This window comes from Cornus florida, unplaced genomic scaffold (assembly GCF_030987335.1).
Source record: "Cornus florida cultivar Cherokee Brave unplaced genomic scaffold, ASM3098733v1 CherokeeBrave_3.0.0_Hap2_Chr10, whole genome shotgun sequence".
Taxonomy (NCBI): Eukaryota; Viridiplantae; Streptophyta; class Magnoliopsida; order Cornales; family Cornaceae; genus Cornus; species Cornus florida.
Genome location: NW_026775580.1, coordinates 92,050,132 through 92,072,548, shown reverse-complemented (window position 1 = coordinate 92,072,548; position 22,417 = coordinate 92,050,132). Strand labels below are relative to the sequence as shown.

The window sequence follows — 22,417 nt, the reverse complement described above, 5'->3', positions numbered from 1 at the left end:
TGTCAATCCTTGATCTGTTCGCTTCACGCCAGAAACTTGCGGCGGCGGCTGAAGAGTTATTTGAGGGGTTCTTGGAGGATGAAGGTGTCGGTGAAAGGAGTAACCAATATGTGAATGAAGGAGATGGTGAACCACTCGTCGACCGGTGGTTGGAAGGTATGGAAGTGGTGTCATGGCCGGGTCTGGGTTTGATAGGTTTACAATATACATATAGATATATAAATATATATATATATATATATATATATATATATGTATTGGTGTAATAAATGTATAAGGGTAAAAGAGTCATTTAAATTTTTTGATATTTTATAATTTAAATTAATAAAATATTAAAGGGCAATCTTGACTTTTTACAAAATTTAAGGAGCGGTTTGGATCAAGTTTTTGACCAGGGGGTGTAATTGTCCAAAAATAGACTAACTTGTATCTACTTGCCTTTGTGTCAAACCGTGTTCGTGTACTTTACCAAAAAAAAAAAAAAAATATCTCATCGCTTCATAGTACAGCCGTTCTAGAGATTACCAAAAACCCTCACTCTCTCATCCCTCACGCCCTGCCACCGAAGCCGGCTTCGTCAACCTCACCGACCACCCACTGGTTTTATGGCCTACGGTCAGTTCTCTCTCTTTTTCTTCTTTTCTTCAAAGTTAAAGATCCATTGCTGTTCGTGGTATACCCAAAGTACAACTTAGTGAACTTGCTGCGTGTGGTATACATAAAGTAAAACTTAGTGAACTTACTCTGTGGGTGGACAGTGGCTGTCTATATATTATATGTCTAATGTGCGTATAGATTTACACCATTTTATTACTTGAAAAATGGGTAAATCTTTATTTTACATTACAGATGGTGATATTTGTGTTTGATTATGATTTAAGGGTTCAATTCGAACAGAATATACATCCGATCTTATGAAATTTCTTTATCTTTTACACAGATCTAATGATTCTGATCTCATAAAATTACTTTAACAGAACACATATAATTTTTTATTTTTACAGTAGTTCATTTATCATTTAAGCTCACAGAACGCATACTTGATCATTCATTTTGATTATATGTTAGTGTCTCAGTAAATTGATGATCATTCATTTTGATTATATGTTAGTGTATCAGTAAATTGAAACTTAAATGGGGCGGGGCAGTGAAACTTAAATGGGACGGTGAGGGGGGTTTTGCTAAACAGTTTTTGGTGGGGAGACTTAAACCGGAGGGGGAAGGTACTCATGCCCCCTTTGCCATCCCTATGTACGTTGTAATTAATCAAGAAGAAGAAAGGTAGTAGTAAGAGCACTCTCTCTATTAGTTTCACTTGGTAATAACCAACTAATTACCCATCAAATATCGAAATTTCAGTGAGGTCACTTAGCTTTCCATAGTAAATATAGCTAGGGGTGCAAATTGGGTGGGCCCAATTCGGACAAACTCGAGCCTAGTTCCAAAGTTTTTGGGCGGGCTGTTTAACTTGCAATTTGGTTCGAGCTTGGTTTGAAAAGTAACAACCCCATTTCATTTTGATTGGAGCTCGAGTTACTGTGTGGATCAATTCGAAGCCTAACCTGAGGCGGTCCTGAACTATATTTAAACCCGACTTATCAACCCCAACAATGAATCAGATATATACTGTAAAGCTGACCTCCCCGCCTTGAAGGGGACGATTTCTCCCCCAAATTTTTTTGTTGGAAAAAATAACCTCATTAGAGCATGTCAGCTCATAAAAGGTGGCTATTTATGTTATTTCAAAACTTACATCCCCAGCTTCTATTTCACGTGCCTCTCCCCCAAGAGCGATCGACCTTGTGCACCAGGTGGGTTTCTTTGCTCCCACTACACCACAACCACCAGATCGAACCTCGTCCCCCACACCCATATCGGTGTCCCCTTTGATCTCTGATATCTCTTCGTTGGGCAGTATTCTTTATTTTTTTCCCAAAATTATATGATTGTTGTGCTGAAATTTTATGAGCACCACTGCCACTAGATCGAAACTAGTCCGCCACACCCATATCGGCGTTCCTTTGGTCTCTGATATCTCTTCGTTGGCCTATATTTGTTTCAAATTTTTTTCCGAAATTGTATGATTATTGTGCAGAAGTTTTATGCCCTTGACTATATTGGAACAATTTGCATTTCATCTCTGTTGGAAATATTTGTGCTTTTGGATTCAGATATTCTCTACCTAGTTTGATTTGGTATAGATCTGATTCTAGCAAATACATAGCGTCGGCTTATGTAGCCTTAACAGGCGCGAGTAGTAGGGATTAAGTTTGTCTTGTTTCATATGTTTTGTTTTGTTTTGTTTTTTTTTTTTTTTTTCCTTCGCAAACTAGGTGGAGTGGGGATTTGAACTCGGGCGTACCTGCTCGAGGAGCTGGGTGCTCTATCAACTAGGCCAGTAATGCCCTCTTGTTTCGTATGCGAGCTTTTATGTTTTTTATACACAAGTGCATAAACCATTTTGTGTATCCGATGAATGTTGGGATTCCATTCTCAAGTAGTTATTTTGCACTATAAACTAAATTGAAGTACGGTATATAATTATTTGATTGCCTCTCCATTGTGATTTAGTTGTTTGTTTGAAAACTCTATCAACTAGGCCAGTAATGCCCTCTTGTTTCGTATGCGAGCTTTTATGTTTTTTATACACAAGTGCATAAACCATTTTGTGTATCCGATGAATGTTGGGATTCCATTCTCAAGTAGTTATTTTGCACTATAAACTAAATTGAAGTACGGTATATAATTATTTGATTGCCTCTCCATTGTGATTTAGTTGTTTATTTGAAAAACTTTCAATCAATTATGTTTTTTTTCCTTCTGAAGGTTATTCTTATATTGGAGCGCCTTTTAAGGAGGTCAGAATTCAGAGCAGATACTGTAATTGGGGCAAGGATGTCTGAGGTGTCTACTTAAACTTGAATACATTCACATTCCCTTTTTATGCACTTGGATCCTCACCTATAATATCCTTTGCTGTGCTGATGGTTTTTCAACATAACACATCTGCTTTTCAACTGTGATTTTTCAACTTATTACATCTGTTTCTCAACGCAATAAAAATAAGTAGATGTAAATATGTTGAAAACAGGTGTAATTGTGTTGAAAAACCCTATGGCACCACTACAGCAAGGGAGATTACAGCAGAAGATCGGGGCTCCCTTTTTCGTACTTATATTACTGTTCGTGCATTTATTTTAATGATATGCGCTTTATCTTATTGTGGTCATCTTCACGTGTTGATGTTAGTGTTGTTCAAATAATGACAGGTTGGATATGCTCATCTAGAGGAAGAAATTGGTGATGATGTCATAGCAACATTGGCAGAGATTTTTTGTTATGATGACAAACCTCTATTTCTCTCTTTTATGAAGGAGCTATTTCAAAGAAAAGTACCAAAAACAGAAGAAGTTAGAAAGAAGGAATCATCTGATTATCAAGCTAAATATTGCCCACCAAAAATTTTGCATGGAATTTGTCAGTTTGGCGTAATAGATTGTGCCATCGCTTTTCTCGGAGGGGAGACCGGTTTAACGATGGATTATATCCATTGCATTTAGCAGCTAATGGTTTATCATATGAAATGATTGCGACATTGCTTAGCCATGGAGCTCAGACTGATGTCAGAACCATAGAGGGTAAATTTAGGGGCGACTTGTTTCCTCTCAACGTATCACTTGAAACAGTAAGGTAGAAGACAGATATTATAGTATAAAATTATTCTTTCTTATTTCTTTCATGGGGCCTATAATATGAACTTAGATCAAGGTTTAATACATCATTCTTAACTACTTAATTCTTTTCCCTTTTTTTTGATTGGATTTTTAATGTGGCTGATGCAGTTATCATCGATCCTTGATTGATTGGACCCCAAAACAATCTATCTTCAAATTGATCGTTGTTCTTTGTCTGCCTCAAATGGTTTGTTTAGACAAAATTTATGTGTATTACAAATAGTGTTTACTTTCTATACATTTGAATGGGTTGAGAGGTCTGATCTTTTTCTTTTTTCTTTTTGTTGCTTATTATGGTTAAATATGGCAGAAAGTACCATTAGAAATTAATAGGTTGCTGGCATGGAACACAAAGGAGGTTGATAAAATATTTATTCATTATGCTATGGAGGGAGAACTTATTGAGATGGCTACTCTACTGATGGTTGCTCGAGAAAAGTTAATCCCTTTGAGCATGTCAATACGCAAAAGCATCATTGAAGAGATTGTAGGACTAACTGAAGATGAAATCAAATTGATCGGAAGTCACAAGAATGATAAGTTGGTTGAAGAGATTGTAGGACTAACTCAAGATGAAAGCAAGTTGCTCGGAATTAATAAGATTGGTAAGTTGGTTCGGTCGCTTAACGATATTAAGGCAGCAATGACGCAGGGAATATTGTTGCTCAAAGTGTTTGAGAAGGCTGGTGTTGCTCTTGAAAAATACAGGCAGTTAGTACAGAGTGAAGTAAGTTGTTATGATCCGTGTTTTTTATGGTGTTTGTGCTTGTTTCTTGCGATTTATTGTAATTCTCATATTGTTTGCAACATGCATAGATTTAAACTTTTTTTCTTTTCTTCCAGAAATTGTGTAGAGATTTATTTGGTTATGATATTTATACCTATTAAAAATTACACTGACCCCCATGTGGTTTGCCTTTGTCACCCAGATAGAACTTGGCAATGTTTTTGAAAGTCACACCTCCCGTTAGCTTTTCCACATAAAAAATGTGTGAAATGTCTAATTTGCCCTAATTTTTTAATGCTTTTTTATTATAAAAAATAGAGAAACCAAAAGACTACTTTGCCCCTAAAACCAAAAGACCCATTTTTAATGCTTTTCTCACATTTTCAGCTTACCCCACCACCGACAATTTCCAACACCACCCACCATCGCCGCCCACCACCACCTGCCCCTTCCTTTTCTCTCTCCCCACTCACCACCGCAACCTTCACCCCACTACCACCATTAAAACAAGCTTCGCATCAATCACATACCAACCCGAACCCCAACTCAGTTGAGTCCAACTCGTCCGCCATTGAAGCCTTGCTCGACCTCGAAACCGAGGCAGACAAAAATACCCCTATACACCTCAGTTATGTCTCTCTCTCCTCCACCACCACAATCAGCTGTCACATCCCTCTCTACACATTTCAATTGGGACACTCTCTCCTCCACCCTTCCTCTCTCTCTCACTCTCTCTTTCAATAGTCCACCTCCACCACTCCAACCACCCACCTCCATCACTCCCTTCGCCATACTCCACCACTCTAACCACCCAACCACTACACACCTCTGAAACCCTAGCCTATACCACTATTGACAACTCAATTACTTAGAATTTGTGATGTTGTGGCCTGAGTTTGGTTCTGGGGTCGCAACTACGCCCCGTTTAGTACCCTCTTGTAGCCCGATATATAATGGGCGTTTAGGGTTTGGAGTGGGATATAGATAGACATTGAAAATTGTAGAAAATAGAGCGAGAGCGAGAGCTAGGGTTTGGGGGTTGAAACTTGTACCTACCAGATTTTTGCATAGCGAATGCTTTCGCCAGAATTTCATTGTGGATGTAGGCTTTGGCAAGCCACGTCTGCCCGTGCTTTGTGATTGTTGCTTGGTTGTGATTGGTTTATGGTTTTGATGGTGAAGATGGCGTCAATTTTTGGAGAATTTTTGTTTCTTTCGTGTTTTGGTTGTGATTGGTTTAAGGTTTTGATGGTGAAGATGGTGTCATTTTTTAGAGAACTTTTTTTTTCCCTCATAAATGGAGGAAATTTTTATAAATATAAACATTATGGAGAGAACTTTTCGTTTCTAGATAAGGGAAGGCATAGAGAGGTTTTAGAGAAGGTGTTTGGTGGAATGAAATTGATGAAATTGCATGACTTGCCTTCATTGGTTCATTAGTTATTTGTTTTGTCAGTGAAGGGGTTATATGGGGCCATCTTGAATGGTGAAGACTTCAATTGGGGGTGATTGAGGGTGGTCTGGACCTTGATGGTTCGACCATGGAGTAGTGGTTGCAGAGGATTGCAATGCATGTGTTTTAGAGAGAGAAGGAAGAGAAGAAAGAAGAGGTGGTGGCTGTGGGTGGGGGTGGGGGTGGTGGTGGTGGCAGCATTGTGGGTAGGTGGTTGAGATGAAGAGGTTATTTTGGACATTTAAAATTAGTTAGAATGGGTTAATTGGTAATTTAACTATTCAAAGTGTCACTTCACTAGTAAAAGGGCATTCAGGTCATTTTACCATGTGCGAGAGCGTTCATGGAGTGTCTTTGTCTAATGGAGCGAATCTGAGGAGGTGTCACTATGAAAGAATTGGGTGTCAAAGAGGCAAACCACAGGGGTGTTGTGAATGCTAGTTGTTTTTCCTTTTGAATGAAAATGGTCATCTTTCAACTCGTATTACTACCAGTTTCCTCATGTTTTAAGCTTTGACCCAACACTTCCACAAAGTTACTCCCTTAATGTTTTCTTATAGATGCCAAAAGAAAAGGTGGTCAACGACATTAAGGCGCTGCTTGAGAGAGCCGGGTTTGTTAAAAACGACAAAGATGTTGATTTAAGTGACATTGACTGGTTTGGCACCTAATTACTTTGTTCAGTTGATCAGTGAAAATTTTGTATCTTCTTATCTCTCTTTCTTTAGGTGATTTGATTGTGAATAAGCTTTAGTATTCTAATGCATGTTTATTTTTTCGTGACATTAAAATGCCATAGTGAAAGTGAAAGTATCAAAGAGGCAACGGAAGAATTAGGTGATTGGTTGATTTCCACTTCAACTGACTCATGCTTCAAAGGAATTTTCCAGAAAAAACCCATTAAACTAGTCTGATTTTGTTATGTTTTGTTTTACACAGAAGAGAGTTTAACATTGAGGTCTTATTCAAAGGATCTCTGGATGCCACCTCCCTCACTGTCTAACAGTTTTTCCAAGGAAAAGGTAAGAGACATAGATAGTAGTTTGTCCTTGCTGATGTTTTTCTCATTAGGAATGGTAAATTCTTGCTTCACATATTTTGAAGTATAAATTTTAATCTTTTGGTGTGCTGTTAAGAATTATATTTATGAATACTTGAGCAACTCATATCTCTCCCATCCGCTTATCATTCCTCCCGACCTAGCAAACACTCATTTTTGGTGTTTCTCATATCCGAGGTTGATGCTACTATATTATCAGCTTTTTTATGTGGCATTTGAGGATCACCTATGTGTGGTTGGTTATATGATGCATTGATTCTACCTACATAGGTTCTTAGCACTGGAGGTTTGGAAAACGCGGGTGATGATCTCGTGGCTTATCTTTTTCTTGCCCATTCCCAAAAACTATGGTTGGGTTGATTGGAAAAATTCCAAATGTTTTTGCTGCCTCTCTCTACTCTTCTTCTTCCCTCTATTCATCTTATATTGAATTATTCTCTTTCTTCCCGTATGTTCAATTGGGTTTTGGAAGTGTCTTATGTGGCCATTTGCATAGTCCTGACTATTCCAGGCTCTCATTACAATATTATTGAAATCTACTCTTTACTTTCATACTTTTACGTACTTTTCTGCATCCTCTATCATATCCCTTTTTTTAGTCTATCAAAGCATGAAGCTTTCAAGGCTAGAGGTGCATTTTACATAATCTCAGATTTGGTCTTGTGTCTATTAATAGCCGTTCCACGATATTCTCCACAATTTTTTATTTATACCCCAAAAAATTGTTCTTAATAATCTGAATCTAGGTAACCTTAGGGTTGCATTACTTCATTAGTGCGGAAAAGTTTTTGTATCTACAATCTAGCAATCGATCACTTCCCAAACCAAACTAATTCTGAGCCCTTTCATCTATAAACCATATACATGTTCCTCTACCTTTCAGGGCGATGGTTCTATATGATTTTGTTGATAAAAGAACACCAGAAAATTATTTGTATGTAGCATATTACTAAGTCTACTGAGTCAGCCAACATCATGAGTTCAATATTGATAGGTCTTTTAATGCGTCATCCCACCACTGGAAATCAAACGAAATGCTTGGGTTTTCAGAGGCAAGATCTCCTCGCTGAACCATGTTTTGGACCAAATCTGTTCCTCCATCATAGAGAGGCTCATGGGTGGGTTTTTGAAAGATTCACCCCAATCTTGTCGTGTTTTGCTCATCTGGGGTATCTCCCCCTCCTCCTGCCATCCTCCAAGGAAGCCTCTTGACTTGAGATCGGCTTGAGAATTGTTACTGGGCTTGGGTTTATTTTGGCTTTTTTTGTATCGTATTCCCATTTATAAGTGGTGGTTTCTAATTGGGCCTGGTCTCTCACTTAGAGATCTTATCCGGTGGACTTGTCCACTTTTTTCATTTTATTGTTTTATACAATTTGCTTGAAATTCTGGAAAAAGATATATGTATAACTTCTACAATTAGCAAATTTCTTTGGCTATATATGAGCACCAAAAGTCACGTGTTTTGTTTTCCTTCCAACCTCATTTAATCCAAAGGTTCTATGTGTGATAGCCTGTTGACAACAATTGAATGTCAAACATTAAATTAGTAAGACTCACTTTTAGAGAAATTTTTGTAACCTTGTCTACTTGTAATTCTTGTTTCATTAAATGTATTTTTTTTCTTTTTCTTTTTTGGGATAAAGAAGTAGCAAGTCGGGGATGTTGAGGATGTCTTTCTTCCATTTTTTTATTATTTCAACAATATTACCAATTAAATCCTTACGACAGTGGAATGCCAAACTATCAATGAGTTGGACTCACTTTTAGAGAAATATTGGTACCCTTGTATGTGTACTTGTAATTTTTGTTTCATTAAATTTTTTTTTCTTGGATAAAGAAGTAACAAAGTGGGAATGTTGATCAACATTAAAAGTGTGCCTAGTATCCAAAAAAGCCCCAGGCTTGTCAAGGCTCAGTTAAGAGTGCTTCGACCTACTAAAGGCCAAGCCCAAGCCCCCAGACTCTCTCATTTTACGTCCTTTATTTAATGACCATTAAATTAAAATGTTTTGTATAATATCACGATCATATTTAATGGATCATATTGTTTGACTTTATGATATATTTGACAAATTCATAGATTTATGGTTGACTTATTACATTAATTGCATTCATTTTGATTCTAAATAAACATGATTGTATATGTTTAATGTCTACTTGATCATAGCTTTTTATTGTTTTACGTTTGTAATCACATCTAATTTACTAAATTTATACGCCTAAGAAATGATTTATGCAACATCAGTTTACCAGATCCTCTTAGCTTGATAGGTCAAAAATCCCATTTTTATAGAATTATTATTTTGATATGATTTTTGCACATCATTGAAATGTTGGAAAGATTTCTTTATTTTGATATTGACTAGTATGTGTTGCATAGTTCAATAATTTTTATTAAATTAATCTTTAATATGCTTCTTTATCATACATGCGCCTTTTATCAGTCTCTTGCCTTGTATCGTGCCTTGCGCTTGGGCTCCAGGAGACCTTTGGCGCTTTAGTGTATACCTTGAGCCTTAACAAGTATGCTTTTTGTGTATTTTTGAACAGAGTTCGGTCATATATAAAACTTTTAGAACATTCATCGAATATGGGCCCCTTGTTTTTACGCCTTCGTCACGGTCATACGTTACATTCCCGCTCATGGATAAAAAGACACATCGTGTTGCTATAAGTGTTAACTTTTCGAGAACCCCTAGACCCCCAGCAATGATAGTATCTGCGGCATATCTTCTATCAAGAAATCAGTTTGCCTCCTTGGCATTAGCAATCAAGAAGAGGTTAACTTGCATATGATTGGCAAATAAGGTACTGATTGCTTTTCCTGCATTTTGAAGTTTTGTCTATTCATTTCAAATTTATTCCTTGAGTTTCATTTGTTGATCAATATTGTATGATCGACAACTCAACTTTGGCATATCCTCTTGCCCTATCTTCAGCTTTTACAAATAATTACCTCTACAATATGTTTTGATTTTGATTTGATTAGTGTGCATGTGGAATTTTTGGTGATTGAATTATTACCTGCTTGGATTGGATCTTTATGGATAATGAAAATTATATTGTCTTACTGTAGTCAATGGACTCATGATTGCACTGGGGTTGACTTGGCCACTGTTTGAATTGTAAATGGAAGCTGTTATAAGAGCACTAAAGGCCGTGCATTTTCTTAAGAAGCAAAGCTGGGAGGCTTATGCAAGTGACAAATAAAATACAGAAGATTTTCTACTCATGATGCCTTGTTTTATAGTTGTTATTTTATTATTTATTTGAGTTCTAATCTCTCAACTTTGGCTGAGAGCCTGAGAGGAAAGCCTTCGTAAGTTAGTCTTGTAACTCTATGTTTTCAATTTTTAAATTTGTTTGATGTTCATACTAACTGAATAAAATATTTAAACAATTTAAAATGCATGTTCCAGTTTGTTAATTTCATGTACTTAACCATAGACTACAATTGATTGTATTTGGGGTCTAGCATAAAGGTTACTTATATATAATCATGAATTAGTAATTTTCATTGGATTATTTTAGAAAAAAATAATAAATTATGACATTTTATGCCTAAGTAAGGATGAATGATTGAAATTTATGTATTTTTCGTCAATTAATTATTTATGATTTATGACCAAGATAATAAATAGGAGGAACAAATTCTGACATTTTATGCCTCGATACTAAAAAATAATAAATTATGACATTTTATGCCTTGATACTTATTTTCATAACTTATTATTAATTGTATTGCTACTTTAGCTTGAATCACTCAATTTTTGGTAGAATTTGTTAAGTATTAATTTTAGATTATGGGTGTCCTAATCAATTCCTTTTGGAAACAATCTTGTAAGGGAGATGATAATCGCACTTCACTTTTCTACGAGGTTTCTGTAATATCAAAGATCGCTAGGGCTTTGTTTGGTCCAATGGAAAATGAATGAAATGAAAACATTAGTTAGATGAGGAAAAAAAAATAATAATAATAAATAAAAGAACGGATAATAATCATGTGTCCTATATAATGAATTTATTATCGTACTTGTAAAATGCAGGTGCAATGTTCGTCGAGTGTAATATAATTCAACCAAAATAAAATAAAATAAAATGAAAGAAAAATACAATATTGTAATTAAAAATATAAAATTTTCTTAATAATATTATTATATAAGATAATAAGATTATATAATTATATATTTGATTGGTACCCTAAATTGAATTAAAATAAAAATCTATTATTAATATTTATTTTGACAAATTAAGGAGTGTCAATGTTTACAATAGGAAGGGAATAAGCTTAAAAATTGAATAAGTGTGATTTTATTATAGATTTAAATCACTTGGGTTTGCGTATGCCTATTAAGATTTAAATCATTTGGGTTTGGTATAAGCTTACAAATTAAGGAGATGCCTACAAAAAGTGAACAGGCATCTACCCAAACTCACGGGTAGCCCTTATTACCACAACAACAGTGTGCAGGCATCTCCTGTCACACCCAATCTCATAGGTATCCACTGTTACAGAACTAACAGGTATCCCCTGTTACATGGTCACAGGTAATTCTCGTTACTGCACCAGACTCACAGGTATTCCCCGTTACGACATAACACGACTCACAGCTAACCCCCGTTACAACACGACACGACGCACTGACGACAACATGACAAGACGCACATATAATAATGCGACATGACTCCCAGATAACTATGAGACACGACTCAGACAATAATGCAACACGACTCACTGACAACCGTGCAACACGACTCACAGGTTTCCCCTGTTACAACACGACATGACTCACAGGTGTCCTCCGTTATAACACAACACGACTCACAAGTAGCCCCCGTTACAACACGACACGACTCACAGGTAGCCCTCATTACAAAACTCACAGGTATCCCCTTTACATAGTCACAGGTAACCCCCCGTTACATCACAGTCACAGGTCGCCCTCGTTACATCACAGTCACAGGTAACCCCCCGTTACATCATAATCAAACACAGTAATATCTCGTCTCCTCTGTGGACAATCCCTCTTCATGTGGCCCGGCTGACCACCCGGAAAACAAACTCCGAAACTAGGTCTATCAAGAGGACACTCTGCCTTGCTGTGTCTTGGCTGTCTACATTGATAACACATCACACTCGTCCTAGAGGACCTTGAAGAAACACCAACAATAGGAGTAACACCTGTCGTTTGCTGCTCCTGAGAAAATAATGAAGCACCTCTGTGCCTTTTCCTGTCCTGGCTCTTGGAAGTACCCACATTCGTACCTCGTTCCTGAGAACCCACAATACCACTCATTTCTTGCCAATCTTTGGCTTCTGTTTCTGCCATCAGCTCGTAACCACTTCCGAATAATTCTTTAATCCCAAAAGTGTCACCCCCGGCCTAATTAAACGATTTAGACCGTACATAAACTGCCATATATTCTCATTTTCGATCCCTAACACATCTGTAGCGAAACGTGAAAGAGAAGTGAACTTATTCTCATACTCTGTCACTACCATGTCACCTTGTTCAAGCCCGTCAAACTGCGTCCTCAATTCCCGTCTTTTAGTCTGCGGGAAATACTTATCAAAGAAAAGACTCTTGAATGCATCCCAACTCATACTGTCAATATCATGTGCGCTAGTCATGGTCTTCCACCATACTGCCGTGTTGCCAACAAACTTATACGTGGCTGGGGTGATCTTCAACTGATCATCGGGCACGGCTATTGCCCTGAAATGCTTTTCAACTTCATTTAACCAATCGTCCGCTACCAACGGATCTGGACCTCCCTCAAATGCTACTCTCATGAGTTTGTCAAACTGAATCAGGTACCTAAGATTCTGCTTCGTCTCCGTCTCCTATGGCTGAATAGCCGATTGTGGTACCACTTGAGGAGATGTGGTATTCGCTAAATTCTGAAAGGTTGAGGCTACAGCCCCTGCTAATAAGATATCATCCACCGGTACTTGTGGATTATCATCCGTCTCTCTATCTCGACCCTGTCCTATTAAAACCCTGTCTGGTTAGGATGGCCCTTCACTTGCTCGCTGTCCAACTTCATCTGGATCCATCTCACTACGTCGTCCTCAAACATGGTTCTACAAAGACAACTAAACAATCAAAACAAGAATACATGAAATAACTCAATCCACGAGCTATGGTGCTCAAATTATCCGTTCGATAAGAACTAAAACGTTCAGAAACATAGGAATGACTAAGCTCTCCATATACGCGGGTTAGAACCCTTCGTAACCCAACACACAGCACCGCCACGAACATTCAAACCCATCAACAATGAAACGCATTAGTCATACGTACATCTACTAAGCAAGGACTCAATAAACAGTAGACAATTAAGCACTTAATAATTATAGTCATGAAATACACATACTAACATTTAAACATATATGTATATAGCAATTAAGCATGCTTTAAACAGATTTAACCATTTCATTAATCATACAAAAAATTTCACATAAGCATCTAGCAAATAGGCATGTTTTCACATTCATTAAACAATGACTTAAGAAAAATAAGCACATTATCATTTAGCATGTTTAAATTTAATCACCATTTTATAAGTCTCATAATCGATTCGCATGTAAACACGTAATAGCAAGTCGTGCTTTTTAACTAAATAAACTATAACTACATAAGCATGCAATACTGTCAATCTCAACTCTAACTCAACCTGGGTCAACCCTACCCGTCGTCCTTGGGTTTTCGAACCTAAAGCTCTGATACCAATTTTGTAACGACCCAAACCGGGGTCAACTAAGGGCAATTCCGTCATTTCCTATGCTCACAGGGGATACTCAGATCATTCAAGGGTCCAGAGTCATTCTAAAACACAATTTAGAAGGAGAAGTCAAAGTACAGGTCAATGGATAAGGTCAGCCAGCTGATAGAGAGGTTAACCAAGTCAATGGAAGGATCAGCCGGGTCAATGGAAAGGTCAGCCGGCTGAGAATGCATGGTCGGCCCGACTGAGATAGTCAGTCGGCCGAAACGACTCCCAAAGCTGCTCACTCTCGAGACTTTGGTAAAGTGATCCTTCAGCCGACTAAAAGTAAGGTTCGGCCGGCTGAAATGATCTCCAAAATTGTTTACTCCCGGGACTTCTCTAAAATGAAGTGTCGGCCGGCTGGTGATGAAGTGTCGGCCGACTGATGATGGAGTTTCGGTCGACCGATGGTGAGGTTCGGTTGGCCGAAATAAGACTTCTCAACTACACAACTCAATGGAATGGTCTCGAGATGCCTGTCAGTCGGCTGACATGCCTTGCCAGTCGGCTAATGAGCCCTGGAATGCAGCTATGTGCAGCCTGAAGGTTTAAAAACTCTAGGCTCTTTGTGAGCCAAACCCAATGCCCAACCTATCCTAACCTCACAACAATAATGATACACATCATGAGTCATCATCATCAATGAAATTAATCAAATAACCCATAGTCATCTCACCCATCCCAATAAACCATCATGATTATTACATACTTCCATAGCCATACACAAAATACATCAAATTGTTGTCTAAAAATACGGATACATTGTCAAATTATAACAATAAAACGATTACATAGAATTGTTTAAGATTCACAAAATATACATCTTAATACAATGTGATATAAGTCCAACCCCATCCGTGTTCGTGGAAGCTCAACACCCACCAGCTCAATCCCGTGACCTGAAAAATTGTAGAGGAGTGAGCACAACGGCTCAATTGAGATTGCCTAAGTGGCACCTTCTCAAACAAAGTAAGTAATCCAATGCCTTACACACAATGAATAGGTAAAATGAGTGGGGTCATGCGAGGGATTTCACATACGGCACTTAAATTTTCAAGTAATTCATATCACCATCACATACAATGCAATACATAAAAATATCAATGCAACCGCATGTCACACCATACCCCCACTTATTCACACATCCCATCCATACCACCGTGTATCCACACCTTTCTTTTCCACTCCCACACATCTACACATCTCATCTACACCCTCACCTTTTTTATGCCTATCAATACCCTCATGTGATGCATATGGAACATCTTAGTTTCAATCATTCAATTTTCAACATTCCTTCATTATGCAATAAACAATTTCATGGCCACAACAAGTTAATTAAACAACTTTAGCGTGCTTCAACATACACTAAACAACCATACTAGGAATAACATATATAATCCACCACAGTCATTTTTTAGCATGTTATTATAAATTCATACCCAAAATAAACATTTAATTCGATCAAAACCATCAATTGGGTTAAACTCAAGCATAAACTAAAACACTAGAAATTGCATTATTCAATTAATAATCAAATTGACATGCCAAATGATGGGAAAAACATCAAACTAGCTATTAAATCCAAGGAAATTGACAATTAGACATACCTTAAGTTGATGTAGAGAACCCCAAAATCCCTAAATCCAAGCCCTAATTTTTGGAATTCCAAGGTGCACCAAAAACACTTTTGCTCCGATCAAATCGTAAATCTTAACGAGCTCTTCAATTTGCCGCAAACGGAACCAAAAATTTCCTAATGGTTTGAGAAAAATAGACATTTAAAGCTTGTAGGGAAAATAAATGAAAAGAGAATGAGGGAAAGAGATTCGTTGAGAGAGAGAGAGAGAGAGAGGAATGAGGAAAAGTGAGGCCAAAATTGGCCTCTTGCCCTCTTTTAATAAAAATTAGTGGGTCCCACCTTTTAAAATATCTTTTCCCTTTTTTAATTTCTACCACAAATATATATATGCACATAATAAATCACAACCACATAAAACACATTAAACAAAATAAATGAAATACAATTAGACCCAAACAAAACCCCCGGACGCGACAATTCCGGCAGCGGGTCCCACCTAGGACTCCCGGCATAAGAAACAGAAAAATGCCGAAATGGTAACCCATTCATTTCTAAGAGTCCTGAGCTCAATGGAATGCCCCCAACCAACTCTTAGACATAACTGGCACACCCCACGGTGTTCGGCACGCGAAACGAGAAAAGACAAAAATACCCTAGAAAAAAATCAGAAATTCCAGAAAAATGGAAAATGAGAAAAATCAGAAACGTCACATATGTTGGAAATGTGTAATAACGCCCCCCTGAATTTTCTCCTTCCTTTATATACTATATATGTTTCCTTAAATGTTTTTTCTTAAATTGTTTTATTATATTATATATATGTAATTGATTAATTTATCTCATCCCAGAAATATCAATCTCTATATACATCCACCTATGTCTCTTTATGTATATATACTCCATAAATACTAATTTATATGTATTTAGTGTATAATGTGCCCCCCTGAAAAAAAAAAATTATGCCTCTGTCCCTGTAGCTAATTTAATGATTCTGTCATATATAAAGCCATATCTAACAATGAGTTTACCTTATTAGTTATCTCAATGATTACATCACATACATTCATTTATTTCATCCACAAGGCATAAATTAGAGATATAACGAATAATACAATCATAGATCATGTTTATAGATCACAAGGACATCAACATAAATAATTAAACCATAAATTAGATTATGAAATTAATTGCACAATTAACGTGTTAGCACAAAATAATTTAGAACTTATTACGTAATTTAACCATTTATAGTAATTACGTGTAACAATATATAGCATGTATTTTCCACTAAAGTGGTAAAATTGACCAACCACTACCATATTGTCCAAAAAGTGGTTATAACAAATATTTAAATAACACGTTAATTGGTTCATTAGTTATTTGTTTTGTCAGTGAAGGGGTTATATGGGGCCATCTTGAATGGCGAAGACTTCAATTGGGGTGATTGAGGGTGGTCTGGACCTTGATGGTTCGACCATGGAGTAGTGGTTGCAGAGGATTGCAATGTATGTGTTTTAGAGAGAGAAGGAAGAGAAGAAAGAAGAGGTGGTGGCTGTGGGTGGTGGTGGTGGCAGCATTGTGGGTAGGTGGTTGAGATGAAGAGGTTATTTTGGACATTTAAAATTAGTTAGAATGGGTTAATTGGTAATTTAACTATTCAAAGTGTCACTTCACAAGTAAAAGGGCATTCAGGTCATTTTACCATGTGCCGGAGCGTTCACGGAGTGTCTTTGTCTAATGGAGCGAATCTGAGGAGGTGTCACTATGAAAGAATTGGGTGTCAAAGAGGCAAACCACGGGGGTGTTGTGAATGCTAGTTGTTTTTCCTTTTGAATGAAAGAGGTCATCTTTCAACTCGTATTACTACCAGTTTCCTCATGTTTTAAGTTTTGACCCAACACTTCACAAAGTTACTCCCTTAATGTTTTCTTATAGATTCCAAAAGAAAAGGTGGTCAACGACATTAAGGCGCTGCTTGAGAGAGCCGGGTTTGTTATAAACGACAAAGATGTTGATTTAAGTGACATTGACTGGTTTGGCACCTAATTACTTTGTTCAGTTGATCGGTGAAAATTTTGTATCTTCTTATCTCTCTTTCTTTAGGTGATTTGATTTTGAATAAGCTCTAGTATTCTAATGCATGTTTATTTTTTCGTGACATTAAAATGCCATAGTGTAAGTGAAAGTATCAAAGAGGCAACGGAAGAATTAGGTGATTGGTTGATTTCCACTTCAAGTGACTCATGCTTCAAAGGAATTTTCCAGAAAAAATCCATTAGGCTTTGTTTGATTAGATGGAATCAACTCGAAAAGAAAGGAAAGAGAAAATTTTTAATTTTTTTTAGAGTTTGGATAGATGGAAAAAGAATCGTAATAGAAAATATAGTTTCCCACATTAGACTAGTTTCCCCCAAAACTTTTCTCACATAAAACACGAGGAAATAATATTTTCTCTTGAAAACTGCTTCTTTTTATTTAAAGTTCCTATTTTATCCAACAACTGAATCATGTAAAACAACTAACTTCTTTCTTTTCTAACTGAGTTTCTTTTCTACTGAGTTTCAAAGAGGCAAGTTTTCTAACAATTTCTATTTTAGTGGACTTCTAAAAGGCAAGTTCTCTCTAAACATGTTCTTTTGCAATACTATTTGGACGATTTTTTTTTTTGGGTTCCAAATATATACATTGTATTTGATATATATATATATATATATATATACCCCTATATTATATATACATAGAATAATTTATGTTTTGCTTTTTTGTGTTCTCTAGTTGAAAGCCCATGAGTCCATGAGCCCAATTTTTTTATTTTTTATTTTATTTTTAAGCCTCCTTATTCCTTTTAAATGAATAGTTAGTTTTACTTCTATGGTTCTACCTAAGAAGTCTTGAAGTATTGTTTTATTTTATACAATATAAATGAATATAAATAATTATATTATTAACTTTAATAATTCATCATTTTTTTTAAAACTTTGATAAAAATAGATATCATCAAACACAAATTTATTTATTTTTTTAGTATTTGAAATCATAAGGGTAATTTTGGTATGCACAATCACTTTCTTTTCATTTTCATGCTATCCAAACTAACAAACTAATATTTTCATACAATTTTCTTGAATAAATTTTCATGCTAACCAAATGCTTGATAGAAAATAACTTTTCTTTTCATTCACTTCACTTTTCTTTCATTTTTCATTTCTTTTCTTTTCTTGCTTAGTTCTATCTAACCAAACGGAGCCTTAAAGTAGTCTGATTTTGTTATGTTTTGTTTTACACAGAAGAGAGTTTAACATTGAGGTCTTATTCAAAGGATCTCTGCATGCCACCTCCCTCACTGTCTAACAGTTTTTCCAAGGAAAAGGTAAGAGACATAGACAGTAGTTTGTCCTTGCTGATGTTTTTCTCATTAGGGATGGTAAATTCTTGCTTCACATATTTTGAAGTATAAATTTTAATCTTTTTGTGTGCTGTTAAGAATTATATTCATGAATACTTGAGCAACTCATCTCTCTCCCATCCACTTATCATTCCTCCCGACCTAGCAAACACTCATTTTTGGTGTTTCTCATATCCGAGGTTGATGCTACTATATTATCAGCTTTTTTATGTGGCATTTGAGGATCACCTATGTGTGGTTGGTTATATGATGCATTGATTCTACCTACATAGGATCTTAGCACTGGAGGTTTGGAAAACGAGGGTGATGATCTCGTGGCTTATCTTTTTCTTACCCATTCCCAAAACTATGGTTGGGTTGATTGGAAAAATTCCAAATGTTTTTGCTGCCTCTCTCTACTCTTCATCTTCCCTCTATTCATCTTATAGTGCATTACTCTCTTTCTTCCTGTATGTTCAGTAACTTCAGTTGGGTTTTGGAAGTGTCTTATGTGGCCATTTGCATAGTCCTGGCCATTTGCATAGTCCTGACTATTCCAGGCTCTCATTACAATATTATTGAAATCTACTCTTTACTTTCATACTTTTACGTACTTTTCTGCATCCTCTATTATATCCCTTTTTTTTAGTCTATCAAAGCAAGAAGCTTTCAAGGCTAGAGGTGCATTTTACATAATCTCAGATTTGGTCTTGTGTCTATTAAGAGCCGTTCCACGATATTCTCCACAATTTTTTATTTATACCCCAAAAAATTGTTCTTAATAATCTGAATCTAGGTAACCTTAGGGTTGCATTACTTCATTAGTGCGGAAAAGTTTTTGTATCTACAATCTTGCAATCGATCACTTCCCAAACCAAACTAATTCTGACCCCTTTCATCTATAAACCATATACATGTTTCTCTACCTTTCAGGGCGATGGTTCTATATGATTTTGTTGATAAAAGAACAACAGAAAATTATTTGTATGTAGCATATTACTAAGTCTACTGAGTCAGCCAACATCATGAGTTCTATATTGATAGGTCTTTTAATGCGTCATCGCACCACTGGAAATCAAACGAAATGCTTGGGTTTTTAGAGGCAAGATCTCCTCCCTGAACCATGTTTTGGACCAAATCTGTTCCTCCATCATAGAGAGGCTCATGGGTGGGTTTTTGAAAGATTCACCCCAATCTTATCGTGTTTTGCTCAGCTGGGGTCTCTGCCCCTCCTCCTGCCATCCTCCAAGGAAGCCTCTTGACTTGAGATCGGCTTGAGAATTGTTACTGGGCTTGGGTTTGTTTTGGGCTTTTTTTGTATCCTATTCCCATTTATAAGTGATGGTTTCTAATTGGGCTTGGTCTCTCACTTAGAGATCTTATCCGGTGGACTTGTCCACTTTTTACATTTTATTGTTTTATACAATTTGCTTGAAATTCTGGAATATATATATATATAACTTCTACAATTAGCAAATTTCTTTGGCTATATATGAGCATCAAAAGTCGTGTGTTTTGTTTTCCTTCCAACCTCATTTAATCCAAAGGTTCTATGTGTGATAACGGATAGCCTGTTGACAACAATTGAATGTCAAACATTAAATGAGTAAGACTCAATTTTAGAGAAATTTTTGTACCCTTGTGCATTGTAATTCTTGTTTCATTAAATGTATTTTTTTCTTTTTCTTTTTTGGGATAAAGAAGTAGCAAATCAGGGATGTTGAGGATGTCTTTCTTCCATTTTTCTTTATTTCAACAATTTTACCAATTAAATCCTTACAACAGTGGAGTGCCAAACATTCAATGAGTTAAGACTCACTTTTAGAGAAATATTGGTACCCTCGTATGCGTACTTGTAATTTTTGTTTCATTAATTTTTTTTTTCTTGGCTAAAGAAGTAACAAAGCGGGAATGTTGATCAACATTAAAAGTGTGCCTAGTATCCAAAAAAGCGACAGGGTTGTCAAGGCTCGGTTAAGAGTGCTTCAACCTACTAAAGGCCAAGCCCAAGCCCAAGCCCAAGCCCAAGCCCCCAGACTCACGCATTTTACGTTCTTTATTTAATGACCATTAAATTAAAATGTTTTGTATAATATCACGATCATATTTAATGGATCATATTGTTTGACTTTATGATATATTTGACAAATTCATAGATTTATGGTTGACTTATTACGTTAATTGCATTCATTTTGATTCTAAATAAACGTGATTATATATGTTTAATGTTTACTTGATCATAGCTTTTTTATTGTTTTACGTTTGTAATCACATCTAATTTACTAAATGTATACGCCTAAGAAATGATTTATGCAACATCAATTTACTGGATCCTCTTAGCTTGATAGGTCAAAAATCCCATTTTTAGAGAATTATTATTTTGATATGATTTAAGCACATCATTGAAATGTTGGAAAGATTTCTTTATTTTGATATTGACTAGTATGTGTTGCATAGTTTAATAATTTTTATTAAATTAATCTTTAATATGCATCATTATCATACATGCGCCTTTGATCAGTCTTGTGCCTTATATTGTGCCTTGCGCTTGTGCTCCAGGAGACCTTTGGCACTTTAGTGTATACCTTGAGCCTTAACAAGTATGCTTTTTCTGTATTTTTGAACAGAGTTCAGACACATGTAAAACTATTAGAACATTCATCCAATATGGGCCCCTTGTTTTTATGCCTTCATCACGGTCATACTTTACATTCCCACTCATGGATAAAAAAAAGACACATCCTATTCCTATAGGTGTTAAATATTCGAGAACTGGTAGACCCCCAGCAATGAGAGTATCTGCGGCATATCTTCTATCAAGAAATCAGTTTGCCTCCTTGGCATTAGCAATCAAGAAGAGTATAACTTGCATATGATTGGCAAATAAGGTACTGATGATTGCTTTTCCTGCCTTTTGAATTTTTGTCTATTCATTTCAAATTTATTCCTTGAGTTTCATTTGTTGATCGACAACTCAACTTTGGCATATCCTCTTGCCCTATCTTCAGCTTTTACAAATAATTACCTCTACAATATGTTTTGATTTTGATTTGATTAGTGTGCATATGGAATTTTTGGTGATTGAATTATTACCTGTTTGGATTGGATCTTTATGGATAATGAAAATTATACTGTCTTACTGTAGTCAATGGACTCATGATTGCACTGGGGGTTGACTTGGCCACTGTTTGAATTGTAAATGGAAGCTGTTATAAGGGCACTAAAGGCCGTGCATTTTCTTAAGAAGCAAAGCTGGGAGGCTTATGCAAGTGACAAATAAAATACAGAAGATCCTTCTTCTACTCATGATGCCGTGTTTTATAGTTGTTATTTTATTATTTATTTGAGTTCTAATCTCTCAACTTTGGCAGAGAGGAAGCCTTAGTAAGTTAGTCTTGTAACTCTATGTTTTCAATTGTTAAATTTGTTTGATGTTCATACTAACTCAATAAAATATTTAAACAATTTTAAATGCATGTTCCAGTTTGTTAATTTCATGTACTTAACCGTAGACTAAAATTGATTGTATTTGGAGTCTAGCATAAAGGTTACTTGTATATAATCATGAATTAGTAATTTTCATTGGACTATTTGGGAAATAAAATAATAAATTATGACGTTTTATGCCTAAGGATGAATAATTAAAATTTATTTATTTTTCTTCAATTAATTATTTATGATTTATGACGCAGATAATAAATA

The 22,417-nt window shown here is 36.1% G+C and overlaps 1 protein-coding gene across 8 annotated transcripts; it reads left to right on the top strand.

Annotated features, from left to right (window-relative positions):
• Positions 1–466: 466 nt before the first annotated feature.
• Positions 467–22,207, top strand: LOC132280212 (uncharacterized). 8 transcript variants are annotated; one of them, XR_009471513.1, is made up of 13 exons: positions 467–615; positions 2,827–2,904; positions 3,092–3,182; positions 3,270–3,690; positions 3,843–3,921; positions 4,045–4,461; positions 6,475–6,572; positions 6,714–6,751; positions 6,854–6,936; positions 9,528–9,785; positions 18,618–18,700; positions 21,343–21,603; positions 21,861–22,207. XR_009471513.1 is itself a non-coding variant. In XM_059782386.1 (10 exons), exons 3-9 carry the CDS (start codon positions 3,584–3,586, stop codon positions 9,771–9,773), a joined length of 1,068 nt encoding a protein of 355 aa, XP_059638369.1. In that variant the 5' UTR covers positions 468–615; positions 2,827–2,904; positions 3,270–3,583; the 3' UTR covers positions 9,774–9,785; positions 10,054–10,404. The 8 variants fall into 8 exon arrangements, 1 of the variants encoding a protein (XP_059638369.1); XR_009471516.1 differs by lacking the exon at positions 3,092–3,182 and having other exon boundaries at positions 6,857–6,936; XR_009471514.1 differs by lacking the exon at positions 3,092–3,182 and having other exon boundaries at positions 21,470–21,603.
• The last annotated feature ends 210 nt before the right edge of the window (positions 22,208–22,417 follow it).